This window comes from Alosa pseudoharengus, unplaced genomic scaffold, assembly GCF_046254945.1.
Source record: "Alosa pseudoharengus isolate Yale_2024_CS ecotype anadromous, Long Island Sound unplaced genomic scaffold, YU_APseudo_1.1 YU_APseudo_1.1_scf_17, whole genome shotgun sequence".
In the NCBI taxonomy this organism is placed as follows: domain Eukaryota; kingdom Metazoa; phylum Chordata; class Actinopteri; order Clupeiformes; family Clupeidae; genus Alosa; species Alosa pseudoharengus.
The window spans coordinates 17,041,846-17,062,330 of record NW_027468640.1 but is presented as its reverse complement, the minus strand read 5'-3'; the positions used below and the strand labels follow the sequence as shown (position 1 = coordinate 17,062,330).

Below are 20,485 nucleotides of genomic sequence, written 5' to 3'. Positions count from 1 at the left end.
TGATCTGACTCAAATTGACATCTTAGATCTTACCATACAGAAGGACAAGGAAGGACGCATTAACACCACAGTCTTCCGAAAACCAACTGACCACAACACACTGCTCCGGGCAGACAGCTTTCATCCTCCATCACTTAAGAAAAACATACCGTATGGGCAGTTCCAACGGCAGAAAAGAATATGTGACCAGGAGTCAGATAGGGCAGAGATAATGAAGTTACGATTCAAAAACAGAGGGTACGAATGTAAAATTATAAATGAAGCATATAACAAAACAAAATCTCTGAAAAGACAGGACCTCCTACAACACAAACAAAAAACACCCGGAGAACAACCTTGTGACGCAGTACAATACCAGAGCAAATGAACTAAAGAAAATCATAAACAATAACTGGAAAATGATTGAATGTGATCCTACACTAAAAGAAATATTCCCCAATGCACCAGTCATAAGTTTCAAAAGAGCACCGACCATCGGAGATAAACTTGTCCATAGCTATCTCCCTGGGGACAAAAAGGACACATGGCTCGATCGGAGACCGCAAGGGTTCTTTAAATGTGGGAGATGCAACCACTGCACGACTATGCAGCAAACTAATAAATTTACAGATGTGCATGCTCAGAAAACCCATTACATCAAAGGATACATCAACTGCAATACCACTTATGTGGTGTACTACCTATATTGCCCATGTGGACATTTCTACATCGGAAGGACAAAAAGAAAATTACAACAGAGGGTAGCAGAGCACAAATATGCAATTCGTACAGGAAATGAGGATTACCCAATGGCGAAGCATTACAAGCAACACCATGGATGCAACCCAGAGTCACTAAGGGCAATGGGAATAGAAACAATCGAGCTATCCAAAAGGGGAGGGGACAAACTTAAAAAATTATTACAGAGGGAGACCTACTGGATCTATACACTAAAAGCCCTCATAAACCCAGGACTTAATGAAGACTTGGACCCCACATACCCCCTTTTTATAAAGACATTCTAATATTTGCTAATTGTAACTGTAAGATTGTATGTCTTCTTCAGAGCACTTAATATAGGTGATTCAATGTTTACAATGTTAACTATCTTTAAAATATTTGGGTAGAAATATGAATAAGAAATATGTACAAAATGGCCACAAGAGGGAGACATAGTTCGTCCTATATGTAATGCTTATTTTTCCATTCTCTTCTAAGCTTAACTGAATATTTCAAGTTGAACTGTTTTTTGTAGCCCTTATGAAGTGATTATTGTAGTCCTCATAAGTAGTATAATTGTTTTTAACTTGATGTGTGTATGATGTTTTTATGTGTGACATGGTGCACCAGTAACTGACTGATAGGTGGAGTCTATGCACCTGCCACTTAGTCCTACTTAATTGCCTGAACCTCCTCTTTGTTATAGGGACTTGGGAATTAGTCAGTGTTTAGGCTCTGAAGAAGACAGTAGTCGCAACGCGTCAGCCCATCATATTAAAGGCTTTTTAATTATATCAAGCAGTGTGCCTTTGGGATCGTTGGCAAGACTTTAACCACAGTCACTACTGAAGTTGAGTTTAGCCATATCTTAAAGTGACATATTGTGTAACAAATAAAAAAAATGAAAAACACAAACTGTGTCGTCCCTATCTGGACACAGAGATGTGTTAAAAACAATGCAAGTTTTGCAAGTTTCGTTTTAAGAGTGTAGGAATTCAGCCAGGACACAAGTGCCATTGTATCTATGATCTCAGTGAGTCAGGACATTAGTTTAATGTCTCATCCGACAAAAATCTCCTACAGCACAGTATCCATGTGACTCCACTGCTGCATTGGATTATAACCAGATGGAAGGCTTCCCCCTACTGGCCCAATAATGCCACTAACGCCACCAGGTATTACTTGGGTTACTATGGTGATGATAGGAGTCTTTACCCCAAGGGTACATGCTTGCTGATGTCAATACACTTGACACCTTTTTCAGAAATGTTGGGCGTGGTGAAACAGCGTCAATGATGTCACAAGTCTGCGTCACTTTGGGTAACTGCGTCTTAAATACCAGTAATGTTACTGGAACCATACTGTTTGGGCACTTTTGCAACAATATGTGGCACTAGCTCTCACTCATTCTCTCTGCCTATTACAACAGAAAGCTCTCTCACTCCTTCTCCATAGAACAGGCTATTCAACTTCTATTCTAAGTAATGGGAAAATGTCACCGTCTTTAATGTGACTCAATAACATGTCTATCAATTTGCTTTTCTATGTGTATGCTTCACACATGCTCCAAAAATAGAAGGGAAACGTAAAAATATGAGTAGACAAATTCAATTAAGATCAATTTTATTATCATATGCACAGTGTTACACAACACAATGAAACTCTTATTCTGTGAGTCCCCCCAACAACAGACATGAATGAATGAATGAATGAATGAATGAATGTACAGTATGTATGTATGTATGTATGTATGAATGAATGTATGAATGTATGAATGAATGAATAGATCATAGTAATGATAAAAAACAGCAAGTAGTGTAGGAGAATGTAGACAAGGCTGTGCACAAATGTCCTGTTTTCCTTTATACTATATGGATCCACAGGTATAAGTAACACAAAGCGACTCATTACATTTGCAAGATACATAGATGACAAAATGAAGATTAAAAAGGTTTTGAAAAGGTTTCACCAGGATTTTAGATATTTTTTGTATTTGTATTTGTCTATCTATTCTACTATCTACTGAAATGCCAAGCTGTATTAATTGTACAAACAATTATATGACCCCTAGCGGAACATTACGCAATCACATACAGTGAGATGACCATTGACTCATAATGCTGTTAGAGGTGAATGGATCACTGAAAGCCCTGATAAATGTCATGGAGAACAGGGCTGCAACATTCATGACTCCGACAAAGCCAAGGGCACTGGCTGACAAAATGGAATACTACAACAAAATCAAATACTCTAACATTAAATACAAATAAAGACTGACTGTAACCATTTATTGGTTGTTGTTGGGTGTGTTTGTTATGCTAGTGGGTGTTTGACTAATAAACAATTAACATAAAGGGGGAAATGTGTGCATGCATGTTACTAAGTAGCCTGCTGCCCACTGTGTGTGCAGTGCAACCCTATAATGGCAGTAATATAGTATTATGCAAGTAATGGTGGTATGAATGAGAGGGTGGATGAACAGATACTGTGCTTAGCGTACTTAAACAAACACAGAATCAAACAAATAGATGTTCTTAATTAGCCAACTACAGGTGCCACTAGGACAGAGCCCTCTGTCACATTACCTCCCTCCTTTTCTACGTAGATTGCTGGGGTTCTGCAATCTGGACAGATACTCCAGCATCAGGTTATGTCCTCCTGCCTTGTGTCGGATGCTGCTCTACTCACTGATCACTCATCTGTTTCCATATTTTGTATCATTGCTCCTGTCTGTGGTGGACCTTGTAAGTAACAAGACCCATTTTCCTGGTTATGGTGTAGAATTTCACACTTCATTCAGTAATTCACTGAATAACACTAACCTCATCAATCTAATGCTCATTTCAGAGTATGGCCTCCCTGAGAGCAGCTTGATTATAACAGAGCAGTTATTTAACAGATATAGATGAAGCAGAGGAGAGAGAAGACACATAGAGTTTAGAGCAGTGTTTCCCAAAATCTGGGTCGCCAGCACAATTTATGTTGTGTTATAGGCCTAACTGATACCATATGTCATTTGATATCAGGAAAGCTAACAGTTTTCTATTAGGATGTAGATTGTTAACTACCACAGTCACGGTTTTGTCATAAAAGCTCATGAAACTGGCGCATGAAACGATTGCATCGCAGAGGGGATGCCAGCATGGATATCTACCTCTCAAAATGAAACCGTTCTGTGGGGCGCCTGCCATGTACCTCGCAGTTGCAAACTGCAAGGGACATGAATCCGCCTATTTGCACAAACATTAACAGATACCAGCTCCTCAACTTTACCGATTAAAATCTAGTGATCGTGCTGTCAACTAAAGCAGACATCCATAGACCGGACGTAAGGCCATTCAATTTGCATACAGTTTCGATTGCAGATGCAATCTTTAAAGTTAATAGCAACCTCCTCACATTCTTATTTCTGATTTAAAATGCACAACAGTGCATTATAGTCTACAATTTAAATGGGCATTTTAAACACTATTCCTCTCGTTTTCTACCTCGCTAACTCCAAAGTAAAGGCGCATTCTTCCGGCTATTGCGCAAATGCCTCTTGTTCTGATATAACGACTACACAATATAATATAATACAACAATACAATATAACGACTTGAGTTATTTGCTGTTTACATTGGAATTGACGTCCACAGGGTTATGGACCTATTTGTCTGCAACGCAACGTAGCCTACAACATTTATTTTTAGAAATACAAGAACAGCTTACTATGCTGACAAATGACGACTGCGCAACATGCGAAAATTTACCCTACTCTCGGATGCGCATTAAAACGTATTTTTTTAGTAGTCATTTCCAACTTTTCACACTGATGGTGCTCAAAATGCAACACAACCGTGTTCAAAGCAGGGATCCTATAGCAATGTATGGTTGGGGGAGGCATAGAAAAGTTGGAGAACCTGTGGCCTAAAACAATATTGGGGGTTGCAGGGTAGATTTGAAGTGAAATGGGTCGCGATGGTCTGTCATTTTTAAAAAGTGGGTCACCAGAAAAAAAGTTTGGGAAACACTGGTTTAGAGCATAGAGACAAGAAAGAAGAAGACTAAGGATACTACTGCAGCTTAAAGAGATGACAACTAAGAGGGGAGACAGAGAAAGCAACTACAAATACAGATATACAGCAATGTATAGTTAAGAGAATCCTAATGAATCATGTCATCTAAAAACTAATTTGGTAGGCTTAAAACCAGCCTTAAAACTAAGTTAATACATTCATTAAGTGGTAAGAGCAGTTTGATTTCTTTTTTTTTTTTCACAAACCAATTAATTAAAAATGAATGAATCAGAGGAGCCAGAGCTCAGGTAGAGTATACTGCAAAGGAGACAAAAGACAAAAGACAGCCGCCAAGAAAGAATAAGAACACTGATGCGGCTCAAAGACACCACTAGAACATTTGGAATTGCAGGAATGGGAGGAGAGGGACAAAAGGTAAGCCATTTACTTAAGAATGCAAGTTGCTTCACATAATTACATGTATTGCCTCGTAAATATTGCCTTGTAAATATTGCCTCATGTTCCATTATTTTGTGTACGTCACCAATGTGTGATGAGTTTGCCATTATGGAATGTTGCATGTCCTGGGGTGTGTTGGTGGGTGTGTGTGTATATTTTTGGTATGCCGTTACAAATTGTGTGTGCGTCAGGGAGGGTGATCCTGATATCTGTTGACGACTACCAGATTCCTGTGCAAAAAAAATAAATAAAAAATACTTATGATGTCATCAAAGGTCTGAACCACACCTATATACATATAAATGTCTAATCTGAACAGAGAATCATTTAGACGACAAGTATTCCAGGAGACTGGACTTCAGGACTACTCAACGAACAGAGCTTCCCAAGGATTAACCGCTCACAGGAAATTAACTCACAGTGCATCTTTGGCGTCACCTAACCAAATAGTAGGAACAGGTCAGTGAGACTTTCTTGATTTAAAATTGTTCTTACAACTCAATTATCATTTCCTTTAGATCAGGGGTGTCAAACTCATTTCCATAGAGGGCCACATCATTGAATTTATAGGTTACTGAGGGCCACATAATCGGCGAACATGTGCATGTCGGTATTGCAGTATGGCTTATTCAAAATTGGTGTGAAATTATGGTCCTAACCACTTTAAAACAGTGTGGCTGAAATAAAAAACAGTCTACAACAGTAACATTTTCAAATGCAACTTCTAGGCCTATTAGTTAACAACTGATCAATATTCATTCGTGGACTGACATTGATGATAATAAACTGCAGTCAATAATGTGCATAACAATGTCCATAATTGTTTGTGTTCACCACTAAAATTAACTGTGGCTAAGAAAGGTACTGTGTGTGTGTGTGTGTGTGTGTGTGTGTGAGTGTGAGTGTGAGAGAGAGAGAGAGAGAGAGAGAGAGCTATGGTACGCACACCCACCCACCCCCACCCCCGCATCACGCGTGTACAATATTTGTCCGTTTCCCTGTTTTAGGTCCGTGCATTCCAAAAAAAGTAGCCTACATAGCATAACAATATCCACATGCAATAATACAACAACAACGTCTACGATGACCTATTCATTTGGACAAATTGATACAGCCCTATAGCTAAAGTTACCTTTAGTTTTGTCCTAGCGTACCGTGACGTCTGGCTTTAAACAGCTGTAATGCAGTCTAACGTTCTGACAAGACCACCAATTGCCTACCTTGTTCTTGCCCATCTGGAATAACTCCTCTAGCTTTGCTGCCTCCATCCATTCTGTTTTTGTTGTTTAAACTTGTGATATCCATGATGAGTAGCCTATGAGTTAGTGGTATATGGTCACAAAGGACTGATAAACTCATACATCACTCCCATTACCTGTCCTAGCTGCACACTATGTAGTTCTGTAATTTGGGTTGGTCAGCCTGCAGAAAAGTTAATTTAACAAAATATTGCAACATTTTACAATATTTTGCATGTTGTCTTCTTATTGCATGTATTGTGAACAATGTAGAACTAGATTATAGATGTATCATTACAATTTGGACTGTTTTGATATTAGGAAAGTAGCCTGCTAGTAAGGTGGAAAATCTTTGTGGTTCTTCGACTCACTATTAATAAATTGGTAATTTATTGTGATGCTTCAGATCATTTACTTAAAAAACAAGAAATATATAGTAAAGCTAGAAAAAAGACAATAAATAAGGTGTTGCTTCTATAGAATCTTTGCAATGTTTCTCATGACATATTCATCTGAGAAATAGTGCTGCTGCTGCCTTCGAATAAATAGTAAAAAAAAAAAAAAAATACATTGATACCAGAAGGCTTAGATGGTTACTCCCGACAGCATTCTATGTGAAACTTCATAGCAGAAATATTGTAGAAAGTCTTATTGTAAGTCTATAAAATAATAATATAATGCATATATGTGTGTGTCTGTGTGTGTGTGTGTGTGTGTGTTGCGATGTGATGTGTGCTTATATACTGAACTCACACCACATTTATTCCACCATTCTCAAGACGTTTTAGTAACCAGTTACTTTACAGTGGTTCATTTGTGTTAGGAATTAAGTATCACAGAGAACATTATTTTCTTAATGTTTATTCAAGTATTTATTGCCAAAGAAGTCTATATAACTAATAATAGAAATACCATCTTCCATTGAGAAATGTTTACTGTACTGAAGCATTATAAAAGACAAACTAGAGTTAACCAGCTCCTGAACAAAAAGCATTCACTAATCAGCTTTACAGTGTAGCGGTTGGTTGAAAAGAGTAGGCTATAGAGCAAAAAACAAAGAATGAGGGAAACTTTAAAATAGTGACAGAGCTTAACAAATTCACCTAATCCTTAGTTATGCTTGTGGAATCACTGTCGAGCATATTTGAAAGTAGTTTAATAAGGCATTAGGCTAATTTCAAACTATATTTAATAAAGTGTACTGGCGTAAGATGTAGGGTTATTTTCTTAACTGATGATATAGCATTCACTTCAGATTACTGGCGTGACCAAGACTTAATTTCAAAGTATACAGTATGATGCACTCTTTTAATGGGTATTATCAGTTAGTTACCTTGAATGATTGTGGGGATATTCACACAGTTTATCATGGTCCATGTAAATGTAATATAGCCAGTGACATATTGCATTTGCGATAATATCGCGATATGATGAAACGCGATTTTCAAACCGCAAAGGCTGTTTTGATGCTTTGTAATATGTGACGTCACCAAAACACATTTATTGCGCTTGCCAACGCGCCACCGACTCTTCAGTGTCAAGAAAGGTCGGATCAGTAGAGCTACTTTGGTTAAAAATAAACCTCTTCATTACCTTTTGCTCGAACCTGCCATGTCCCTGGTTCTAGTTCATAATTCCCCTGTGCTGCTACTCTGGCTGGTAATTTCGTTCACTTGTCCAGCTGACAATTAAAACTCCACGACTGTTTAGGCTGCACAACAGCCATTCACCTGTGCACTGGGGACTTTGTTTACTGGGAACTTTGAGTACAGTGACAGTGGGGGCATTTGCGATATCCAAGGGGGTTGGCGGCGCAAAATGAATTGATGCATAATGTTATCCGCAAGTAGTTGACACAGCTAACCGTCAAAAACTCAGCTGTTCTAACATTAGCTTACCAGCTGGCTCTAGGCTACATACATGCTGCTAACTGCTGATAACGTTGCCTGTTTAAAGAGTTTTGTCTCCGCGATTGGCTTTGTTGTGGTATGAACAAAGTATTTCATTTGCATGCATGCGTATTGCGCTGCAGTGTTGATGATGCTAACCTTTAGTTAACACCGAGCGGAACGGCCATTAGGCCGCATTTATTTGCGCTGCAACAATCTACAGTAGTTTGTTCCAATTCACGTGCAAGTAGCCTACAGAGGAGAGGAGCGGGTCTGTGTGTGCGTGTGTGTGTGTGCGCGCGTGTATGGAGAGCACAGGACAAGGAGAAGCTGTGTCAGTGCCACTGCATGTAGACCTAGCTGTTAACTAACGAAAGAAGATCATATCTACATGAAATAGAAACAAAATAGAAACGTATAAGAATCATTAAATGTTTACAAGGCTGGAAGTTCAACAAATGTACTGTATAGGTCTACTAACGTGATTAAAATAGTTAAATAAAAAATATTTCATTCATCAATCTTATTCAATTACCTAATGCCATCATAACATAGGCCTGGGCTCCAGGAAAGAACAATTTATGTTTAACTTTTGTGTTGGTCATACTATAGAATAATATATTGCTTGTCTTTGTTGAATAAGACAGAAGATAAAGAGCTTAAAAATAATCGCATATCACATCGCAATCGCAATATTGGTGAGAAAAATCGGAATTAGATTTTTTTCCAAAATCGTTCACTTCTAGTAAGTAGTGCACTAAATGCAGGGCACAGAATATTTTCAAGCTCTTTTACATCCATTACATTGCCAATGCACACCTGTTTAGTTGTATAATTTCTTATTTTATTCACAGTTACTCCAACTGGTAAAGATGTGGCAAACAACAACTACTGTGGTCATGATGATTCTTGGTGAGTTGAACCACACAAAATAATATATGAATTTTAGAATGAAACAAAATCTCTAAAATGTTCACTTTCTACATTAAAGCAACCCATTTAATTACAACTACCTCAACTACAAATGAACCGACAACAACCACAACTGAACCAACAACTAAAATTGAGGGAACAACAACCACAAATGAACTAACAACTACTTCAACAACAAATGAACCAACAACAACCACAACTGAAACAACAACCACAACAGAACCAACAACCACAATTAAACCAACAACAACCACAAATGAGGCAACAACAAGCACAATTGAGCCAACAACAACCACCATTGAGAGAATAACAATCACAAATGCACCAACAACTACAACAGAGGCAACAACAACCATAACTGAACCAACAACAACTTCCATTGAGTCAACCACAAAGGCACCAACAACAACAACCAAAAATGAACCAACAACAACAATGGAACCAACAACAACCACAATTGAACCAACAACAACCACAAATGAGGCAACAACAACCACAACTGAATCAACAACAACCACAACTGAGACAACAAGCACAACTGAACCAACAACAGCCACCACAAATGAACCAACAACACCCACAATTGAACCAACAACAGCAACAATTGAGGCAACAACAACAATAACAATTGAACCAACAACAACCACAACTGAGACGACAACAAGCACAATTGAGCCAACAACAACCACAAATGAACCAGCAACAACCACAATGGAACAAGCAACATCCACAAATGAGGCCACAACAACCACAATTGAATCAACAACAACCACAACTGAGACAACAACAAGCACAATTGAGCCAAGAACAAACACAAATGAACCAGCAACAACCACAATTGAACCAACAACAACCACAATCAAACCAACAACAACCACAATGGAACCAACAACAATCACAATGGAACCAACAACAACCACAATTGGACCAACAACAACCACAAATGAGACAAAAACAACCCCAATGGAGCCAACAACAACCACAACTGAGACAACCACAAACGAGGCAACAACAACCACAATTTATCCAACAACAACAACAATTTATCCAACAACAAGCACAATGGAACCAACAACAACCACAATGAAACCAACAACAACCACAAATGAGGCAACAACAAGCACAACTGAGCAAACAACAACCACAAATGAGGCAACAACAAGCAAAACTGAGCAAACAACAACCACAAATGAACCAGCAACAACCACAATGGAACCAACAACAACCAAAATTGAACCAACCACAACCACAATAGAACCAACAACAACCACAATGGAACCAACAACAACTACAATTGAACCAACCACAACCACAATAGAACCAACAACAACCACAATGGAACCAACAACAACCACAATTGAACCAACCACAACCACAAATGAGGCAACAACAACCACAATTTATCCAACAACAACCACAACTGAGACAACAAGCACAACTAAACCAACAACAGCCACCACAAATGAACCAACAACACCCACAATTGAACCAACAACAACCACAACTGAGACAACAAGCACAACTGAACCAACAACAACCACAATCCAACCAACAACAACCACAACTGAGACAACAAGCACAACTGAACCAACAACAACCACAATTTATCCAAAAACAACCACAATTGAACCAACAACAACCACAATCCAACCAACAACAACCACAACTGAGACAACAAGCACAACTGAACCAACAACAACCACAATCCAACCAACAACAACCACAACTGAGACAACAAGCACAACTGAACCAACAACAACCACAATTTATCCAAAATCAACCACAATTGAACCAACAACAACCACAATGGAACCAACAACAACCACAATGGAACCAACAACAACCACAACTGAGACAACAAGCACAACTGAACCAACAACAACCACAATCCAACCAACAACAACCACAACTGAGACAACAAGCACAACTGAACCAACAACAACCACAATTTATCCAAAAACAACCACAATTGAACCAACAACAACCACAATGGAACCAACAACAACCACAATGGAACCAACAACAAGCACAACTGAGCCAACAACAAACACAAATGAACCAGCAACAACCACAATTGAACCAACAACAACCACAATGGAACCAACAACAACCACAATGGAACCAACAACAAGCACAACTGAGCCAACAACAAACACAAATGAACCAGCAACAACCACAATGGAACCAACAACAACCACAATGGAACCAACAACAAGCACAACTGAGCCAACAACAAACACAAATGAACCAGCAACAACCACAATGGAACCAACAACAACCACAATGGAACCAACAACTAGAAATGAGGCAACAACAACCACCATTGAGGCAACTACTTCAACCACAAATGTACCAACAACAACCACAATTGACCCAACAAGCAAAACTGAGCAAACAACAACCACAAATGAACCAGCAACAACCACAATGGAACCAACAACAACCACAATTGAACCAACCACAACCACAATAGAACCAACAACAACCACAATGGAACCAACAACAACCACAATTGAACCAACAACTAGAAATGAGGCAACAACAACCACCATTGAGGCAACTACTTCAACCACTGAGACAACAAGCACAATTGAGCCAACAACAACCACAAATGAACCAGCAACAACCACAATGGAACAAGCAACATCCACAAATGAGGCCACAACAACCACAATTGAATCAACAACAACCACAACTGAGACAACAACAAGCACAATTGAGCCAAGAACAAACACAAATGAACCAGCAACAACCACAATTGAACCAACAACAACCACAATCAAACCAACAACAACCACAATGGAACCAACAACAATCACAATGGAACCAACAACAACCACAATTGGACCAACAACAACCACAAATGAGACAAAAACAACCCCAATGGAGCCAACAACAACCACAACTGAGACAACCACAAACGAGGCAACAACAACCACAATTTATCCAACAACAACAACAATTTATCCAACAACAAGCACAATGGAACCAACAACAACCACAATGAAACCAACAACAACCACAAATGAGGCAACAACAAGCACAACTGAGCAAACAACAACCACAAATGAGGCAACAACAAGCAAAACTGAGCAAACAACAACCACAAATGAACCAGCAACAACCACAATGGAACCAACAACAACCAAAATTGAACCAACCACAACCACAATAGAACCAACAACAACCACAATGGAACCAACAACAACCACAATTGAACCAACCACAACCACAATAGAACCAACAACAACCACAATGGAACCAACAACAACCACAATTGAACCAACCACAACCACAAATGAGGCAACAACAACCACAATTTATCCAACAACAACCACAACTGAGACAACAAGCACAACTAAACCAACAACAGCCACCACAAATGAACCAACAACACCCACAATTGAACCAACAACAACCACAACTGAGACAACAAGCACAACTGAACCAACAACAACCACAATCCAACCAACAACAACCACAACTGAGACAACAAGCACAACTGAACCAACAACAACCACAATTTATCCAAAAACAACCACAATTGAACCAACAACAACCACAATCCAACCAACAACAACCACAACTGAGACAACAAGCACAACTGAACCAACAACAACCACAATCCAACCAACAACAACCACAACTGAGACAACAAGCACAACTGAACCAACAACAACCACAATTTATCCAAAATCAACCACAATTGAACCAACAACAACCACAATGGAACCAACAACAACCACAATGGAACCAACAACAACCACAACTGAGACAACAAGCACAACTGAACCAACAACAACCACAATCCAACCAACAACAACCACAACTGAGACAACAAGCACAACTGAACCAACAACAACCACAATTTATCCAAAAACAACCACAATTGAACCAACAACAACCACAATGGAACCAACAACAACCACAATGGAACCAACAACAAGCACAACTGAGCCAACAACAAACACAAATGAACCAGCAACAACCACAATTGAACCAACAACAACCACAATGGAACCAACAACAACCACAATGGAACCAACAACAAGCACAACTGAGCCAACAACAAACACAAATGAACCAGCAACAACCACAATGGAACCAACAACAACCACAATGGAACCAACAACAAGCACAACTGAGCCAACAACAAACACAAATGAACCAGCAACAACCACAATGGAACCAACAACAACCACAATGGAACCAACAACTAGAAATGAGGCAACAACAACCACCATTGAGGCAACTACTTCAACCACAAATGTACCAACAACAACCACAATTGACCCAACAAGCAAAACTGAGCAAACAACAACCACAAATGAACCAGCAACAACCACAATGGAACCAACAACAACCACAATTGAACCAACCACAACCACAATAGAACCAACAACAACCACAATGGAACCAACAACAACCACAATTGAACCAACAACTAGAAATGAGGCAACAACAACCACCATTGAGGCAACTACTTCAACCACTGAGACAACAAGCACAATTGAGCCAACAACAACCACAATCCAACCAACAACAACCACAACTGAGACAACAAGCACAACTGAACCAACAACAACCACAATCCAACCAACAACAACCACAACTGAGACAACAAGCACAACTGAACCAACAACAACCACAATTTATCCAAAAACAACCACAATTGAACCAACAACAACCACAATGGAACCAACAACAACCACAATGGAACCAACAACAAGCACAACTGAGCCAACAACAAACACAAATGAACCAGCAACAACCACAATGGAACCAACAACAACCACAATGGAACCAACAACTAGAAATGAGGCAACAACAACCACCATTGAGGCAACTACTTCAACCACAAATGTACCAACAACAACCACAATTTACCCAACAAGCAAAACTGAGCAAACAACAACCACAATAGAACCAACAACAACCACAATGGAACCAACAACAACCACAATTGAACCAACAACTAGAAATGAGGCAACAACAACCACCATTGAGGCAACTACTTCAACCACAAATGTACCAACAACAACCACAATTGACCCAACAACAACCACAATCGAACCAACAACAACCACAATTGGACCAACAACAACCACAAATGAGACAAAAACAACCCCAATGGAGCCAACAAAAACCACAACTGAGACAACAACAACCACAAACGAGGCAACAACATCCACAATTTATCCAACAACAACAACAATTTATCCAACAACAACCACAACTGAGACAACAAGCACAACTAAACCAACAACAGCCACCACAAATGAACCAACAACACCCACAATTGAACCAACAACAGCAACAATTGAGGCAACAACAACAACAATCCAACCAACAACAACCACAACTGAGACAACAAGCACAACTGAACCAACAACAACCATAATTTATCCAAAAACAGCCACAATTGAACCAACAACAACCACAATGGAACCAACAAAAACCACAATGAAACCAACAACAAGCACAACTGAGCCAACAACAACCACAAATAAACCAGCAACAACCACAATGGAACCAAAAACAACCACAATGGAACCAACAACTAGAAATGAGGCAACAACAACCACCATTGAGGCAACTACTTCAACCACAAATGTACCAACAACAACCACAATTGAACCAACAACAACCACAATGGAACCAACAACAACCACAATTGAACCAACCACAACCACAATAGAACCAACAACAACCACAAATGAGGCAACAACAACCCCAATGGAACCAACAACAACCACAACTGAGACAACAACCACCACAATGGAACCAACAACAACCACAAATGAGGCAACAACAAGCACAACTGAGCAAACAACAACCACAAATGAACCAGCAACAACCAAAATGGAACCAACAACAACCACAATTGAACCAACCACAACCACAATAGAACCAACAACAACCACAAATGAGGCAACAACAACCACAATTTATCCAACAACAACCACAACTAAAACAAGCACAACTAAACCAACAACAACAACCACAAATGAGGAAACAACAACCACAAATGAGGAAACAACAACCACAATGTATCCAACAACAACCACCACAAATGAACCAACAACACCCACAATCGAACCAACAACAGCAACAATTGAGGCAACAACAACCACAATGGAACCAACAACAACCACAAATGAGGCAACAACAAGCACAACTGAGTCAACAACAACCACCAATGAATCAACAACAACCACAATGGAAGCAACAACAACCACAATTGAACCAACAACAACCACAAATGAACCAACAACAACCACAATGGAACCAACAACAACCACAAATGAGGCAACAACAACCACAACTGAGCAAACAACAACCACAAATGAACCAGCAACAACCACAATGGAACCAACAACAACCACAAATAAGGCAACAACCACCACGACTGAGAAAACAGGCACAATTGAGACAACAATAACCACAAATGAACCAGCAACAACCACAATGGAACCAACAACAACCACAATGGAACCAACAACAACCACAAATGAGGCAACAACAAACACAATTGAATCATCAACAACCACAACTGAGACAACAACAAGCACAATTGAGGCAACTACTTTAACCGCCAATGAACCAACAACTACAACTGAGGCAACAACAACCACAATTGAACCAACGCCAACCACCATTGAGGCAACTACTTCAACCGCAAATGAGCCAACAACAATCACAATTGAGGCAACTACTTCAATCGCAAATGAATCAACCACAAAGACATTTGAACCAACAACAACCACAAATGAGGCAACAACAACCACAATTTATCCAACAACAACCACAACTAAAACAAGCACAACTAAACCAACAACAACAACCACAAATGAGGAAACAACAACCACAAATGAGGAAACAACAACCACAATGTATCCAACAACAACCACCACAAATGAACCAACAACACCCACAATCGAACCAACAACAGCAACAATTGAGGCAACAACAACCACAATGGAACCAACAACAACCACAAATGAGGCAACAACAAGCACAACTGAGTCAACAACAACCACCAATGAATCAACAACAACCACAATGGAAGCAACAACAACCACAATTGAACCAACAACAACCACAAATGAACCAACAACAACCACAATGGAACCAACAACAACCACAAATGAGGCAACAACAACCACAACTGAGCAAACAACAACCACAAATGAACCAGCAACAACCACAATGGAACCAACAACAACCACAAATAAGGCAACAACCACCACGACTGAGAAAACAGGCACAATTGAGACAACAATAACCACAAATGAACCAGCAACAACCACAATGGAACCAACAACAACCACAATGGAACCAACAACAACCACAAATGAGGCAACAACAAACACAATTGAATCATCAACAACCACAACTGAGACAACAACAAGCACAATTGAGGCAACTACTTTAACCGCCAATGAACCAACAACTACAACTGAGGCAACAACAACCACAATTGAACCAACGCCAACCACCATTGAGGCAACTACTTCAACCGCAAATGAGCCAACAACAATCACAATTGAGGCAACTACTTCAATCGCAAATGAATCAACCACAAAGACATTTGAACCAACAACAACCACAAATGAACAAGCAACAACCACAATTGAACCAACAACAACCAACATTGATGCAACAACAACCACAATTGAGGCAACAACAACCACAACTGAAACAACAACAGCAATTGAACCAATAACAACCACAGCTGAGGTAACAACATCAACCACAATTAAACCAACAACAACCACATCTGAGGCAAAAACTTCAACCACAAATGAACCAACAGCAATGATAATTGAACCAACAACAACCAAAACTGAAACAACAACCACAAATGAACCAACAACAACCACAATTGAGCCAAAGGCAACCACAACTGAACCATCAAAAAACACAATTGAGGTATCTACATCAACCACAAATGAACCAACAACAGCCACAATTGCGGCAACAACTTTAATCACAAATGAACCAACAAAAGCCATAATTGAGGCAACAACTTCATCCACAATTGAGGCAACTTCAACAACAATTGAGGCAATAACAACCACAACTGAGACAACAACAACTACTATCACAACCAGAGCTATTCTTGCCTCAACCACAAGAACTACAACTACCTCCGCACCTGCCACATCAACCAGAACTTCGTCAGCCCGTACTACAACAATCAGAACTACCCCAGCACCTACCACAAGCACTACAACTACTCCAGCCCCTACTACAACTACAACAATTCCCACCACATCAACCACCACGACTACAACTAGAGCACCATCTCGTCCAGCTCCTACATTTGAGATTCGGGCTGTCCTTTTCATAGTATTTGAGTCAGCGCTTACCAACCCACAGAGTCCAGAGTTCCAGCAACAAGCAGTTGTGGTAGAAAATGCAGTAAGTATTCTAGAATGAAACATGACAAATTTCAGAGTTCCGTCTGCACCCATTGGCTGAAATGACAGAGTACAGATTTACATACTTATGTATTAGTGAACATGCAATTCATATCTGTGTGAGTCTTCAAAAAAAGGTAACATTTCAGGATGAATCTGGAAGAGTATTTCCTATTTGGCAAATCAGCCATTATAATAACACTCTGCCACTCCTTGGTTAAGCTCTCCTGTTTTTTAAAGGGAATGGATGGGAGATGGAACTCTTATTGTTTTACTTTATGTTATGCCCAAAACACATCATTGAACTAGTAGACTTAATGCAACCCTTTTGAATCATGCATCAGACAATTACAAATGAAATTGTATTCTCTATGAAAAGAGCCTCAGATTAATATGAAGCAGAAGGAGAAAGTTCAAAATAGTTAATATTTTCTCAGCTTCCTATCCTAAACTGTCCTGAACTAAGTCAGGGAGTTATCCATTTATCATGTACTAAATGTACTTGCACCAAATGCATCAGCCTGTGCGCTCAAACAGGGACCTCTATTTGAAAGCCAGGTCATGCACTTGGAAACCACAATAAAAAAATGAAAATAAATGAAACAATATTGAAATTAATTTTAGATACTGGCCATATAATAATTATCTTTTAAATAATTAAACACAAAACAAAGAAAAAAAATTCTGTCTCTGTGTTTCTGTGCAGTGTGATGTCATCTATCGACGTCGCTTTGGATTTCTGTTTGTGCGGACCATTGTGAGAGCATTCAGGTAAATCTCCCTCATATATTGTATCACAGTGAAAAAGCAAGATATATTTTGAGACTAAAATAAATGTTTTGTCATTGTTACAGGCTGGCTACTAGATACCGAGTGGCCAACGTTGAATCAGAAGTTGAGACAGATGTTGACGTTGTGTTCAATGAGACTTCGATTGAGCCCCTCCCAACAAGCTCTGTTGTTGTTGAAGCCCTGGCTATCGCCGTAAATGACTCAAATTCAGGCTTCAATCTTTCTGTGGTGCCTGGATCCATATTTGTGATAAGTAAGGCAATGTTTGTTACAGAAATTAATCATAGTGATCAACCATGAATGAACATATGAATAATGACAAAGCCACAGATTTAATGCAGTAAACAATACTTTCTCTTCACAAATGTGTTTGTTTGTGTGTGTGTTTTCCAGGTGAACCCAAATCAGCAGCCATTGTCCAGTTCCGTACCAATGACACATTTATTGCTGACCTTTTGAATTCGTCGTCGGTTGCCTTCAGTGATAGATCTTCACTAATCAAAAATGAGGTACAATAGCCTACATTTCATAAGTTATAGCTGATGACTTGTTATTGAACCGTTGGTTGTGGACTTACCTTTTGTCCATTTATTCAATCTATGTAGTTAGAGCCATTTTTCTTTGAAGACTACCAGCCAGATTTCATCGGCCTAACACCAACAAGCTTCAGGTGACTGTCAAACCGCAAATTGTAAAACATATAGATAATTGTGTGTGTATGTTTGTCTGTGCGTTTGTGTTTGAGAGAGAGTTATTGCCTGTGTGTGTGTGTCTTTGTGTGTGGTGGGATCATGTATTGAAAAGCTGCTCATGCTAGACATGTATTCTAATCTTGCTTCTTGCTATACTTTTGTATTTCCCCTTCACCAGCAAAGGATCAATTATCCATGAGGTGAACATGACCATAACCGCTGATGCAACGTTCCCCAACGATACACAGATTATAGCCACCCTGACTAGAGCTGCACTGAGTGGAAACTTGTCATTTACCATCATCTTCATCGACGGCACAGGTAAACTGATGTGTTTCATGCACATAGTGAGGTCAAAATGTATTGTATATATAATGTGTTGTGCATTGTGTACTCCATTCTCTGTAATCAAAATAAGTTATCTTAGGGTAAAAAATACCATACATTGTGTTGCTTTGATGTTTGCATAAACGCCTTATATGGGATTGCATTTCAACTTGCTTATATATTGAGTCTGTTCTAACTTCCTCTTTTGATCTATTCCTCAATTACCACACACACACACACACATACACACACAGCGGTGTCAGCGGGTGAAGTCAGCAGCAGTATTAACCTCCTGAGTTCCTGTGGGCTCACCCTCATCTCGCTCCTTGTGGCTCGGCCCTGGTAGACTAGGAGATCTCTCGCCTTTGTCTGTCACCTTTGACTGTCACCATGAAGAGGAAAAGTTTGATGAATCTAATTCTGCCGCCAAAACAGATTCACATGTATTCTGATTATATCTGATATATTTATTATATATTCATTATATATGTATGTGAATATATTTGGATATATGTATTTATTTAATAAAAGTGTTGGAGGAAAAGCAAAACATAAGTTGTACCGTAGTTTGACATCAGAAAAATAATTTTAAAAAACAATTTACTTGCTGCCATGTTTTCTCCTATTCCTGAATATCGTAACCCACTAATTGCAAGAAAGGGATACAATGCACAAAGGGATACAATGAATTCTGAGTTTGCATGTATTTACATGTATTCTGATTATTGTTGATTACTGTCTGTATTGATAAGATATTAATTTATATATTTATTTATTTACCAAACAATAAAATTGTTGGAGGAAAAACAAACCATGTATTTTTTTTAACTCTAAATTGAGTTGGAGCTGACATGTAAAACATGTACATAACATTGTCTGGCAATTATTTTCTTAACACACACACACACACACACACACACACACACACACACACACACACACACACACACACACACACAAGCACATACTCTTTCTTACATTTATATCAATTGACATGCTGCCAGGTTTTAGAATAATGAAAACGTCTGGTTTTAG

The 20,485-nt window shown here is 39.2% G+C and overlaps 1 protein-coding gene across 1 annotated transcript; it reads left to right on the top strand.

Moving 5' to 3' along the window:
- Positions 1-5,514: 5,514 nt before the first annotated feature.
- On the top strand, positions 5,515-20,210 carry LOC143127821 (uncharacterized). Its single transcript, XM_076289538.1, has 9 exons — positions 5,515-5,615; positions 9,138-9,195; positions 9,275-17,640; positions 18,346-18,410; positions 18,494-18,684; positions 18,825-18,940; positions 19,037-19,101; positions 19,302-19,444; positions 19,705-20,210. The coding sequence occupies exons 2-9, from the start codon at positions 9,156-9,158 to the stop codon at positions 19,794-19,796; spliced, it is 9,078 nt and encodes a 3,025-aa protein (XP_076145653.1). The 5' UTR covers positions 5,515-5,615; positions 9,138-9,155; the 3' UTR covers positions 19,797-20,210.
- The last annotated feature ends 275 nt before the right edge of the window (positions 20,211-20,485 follow it).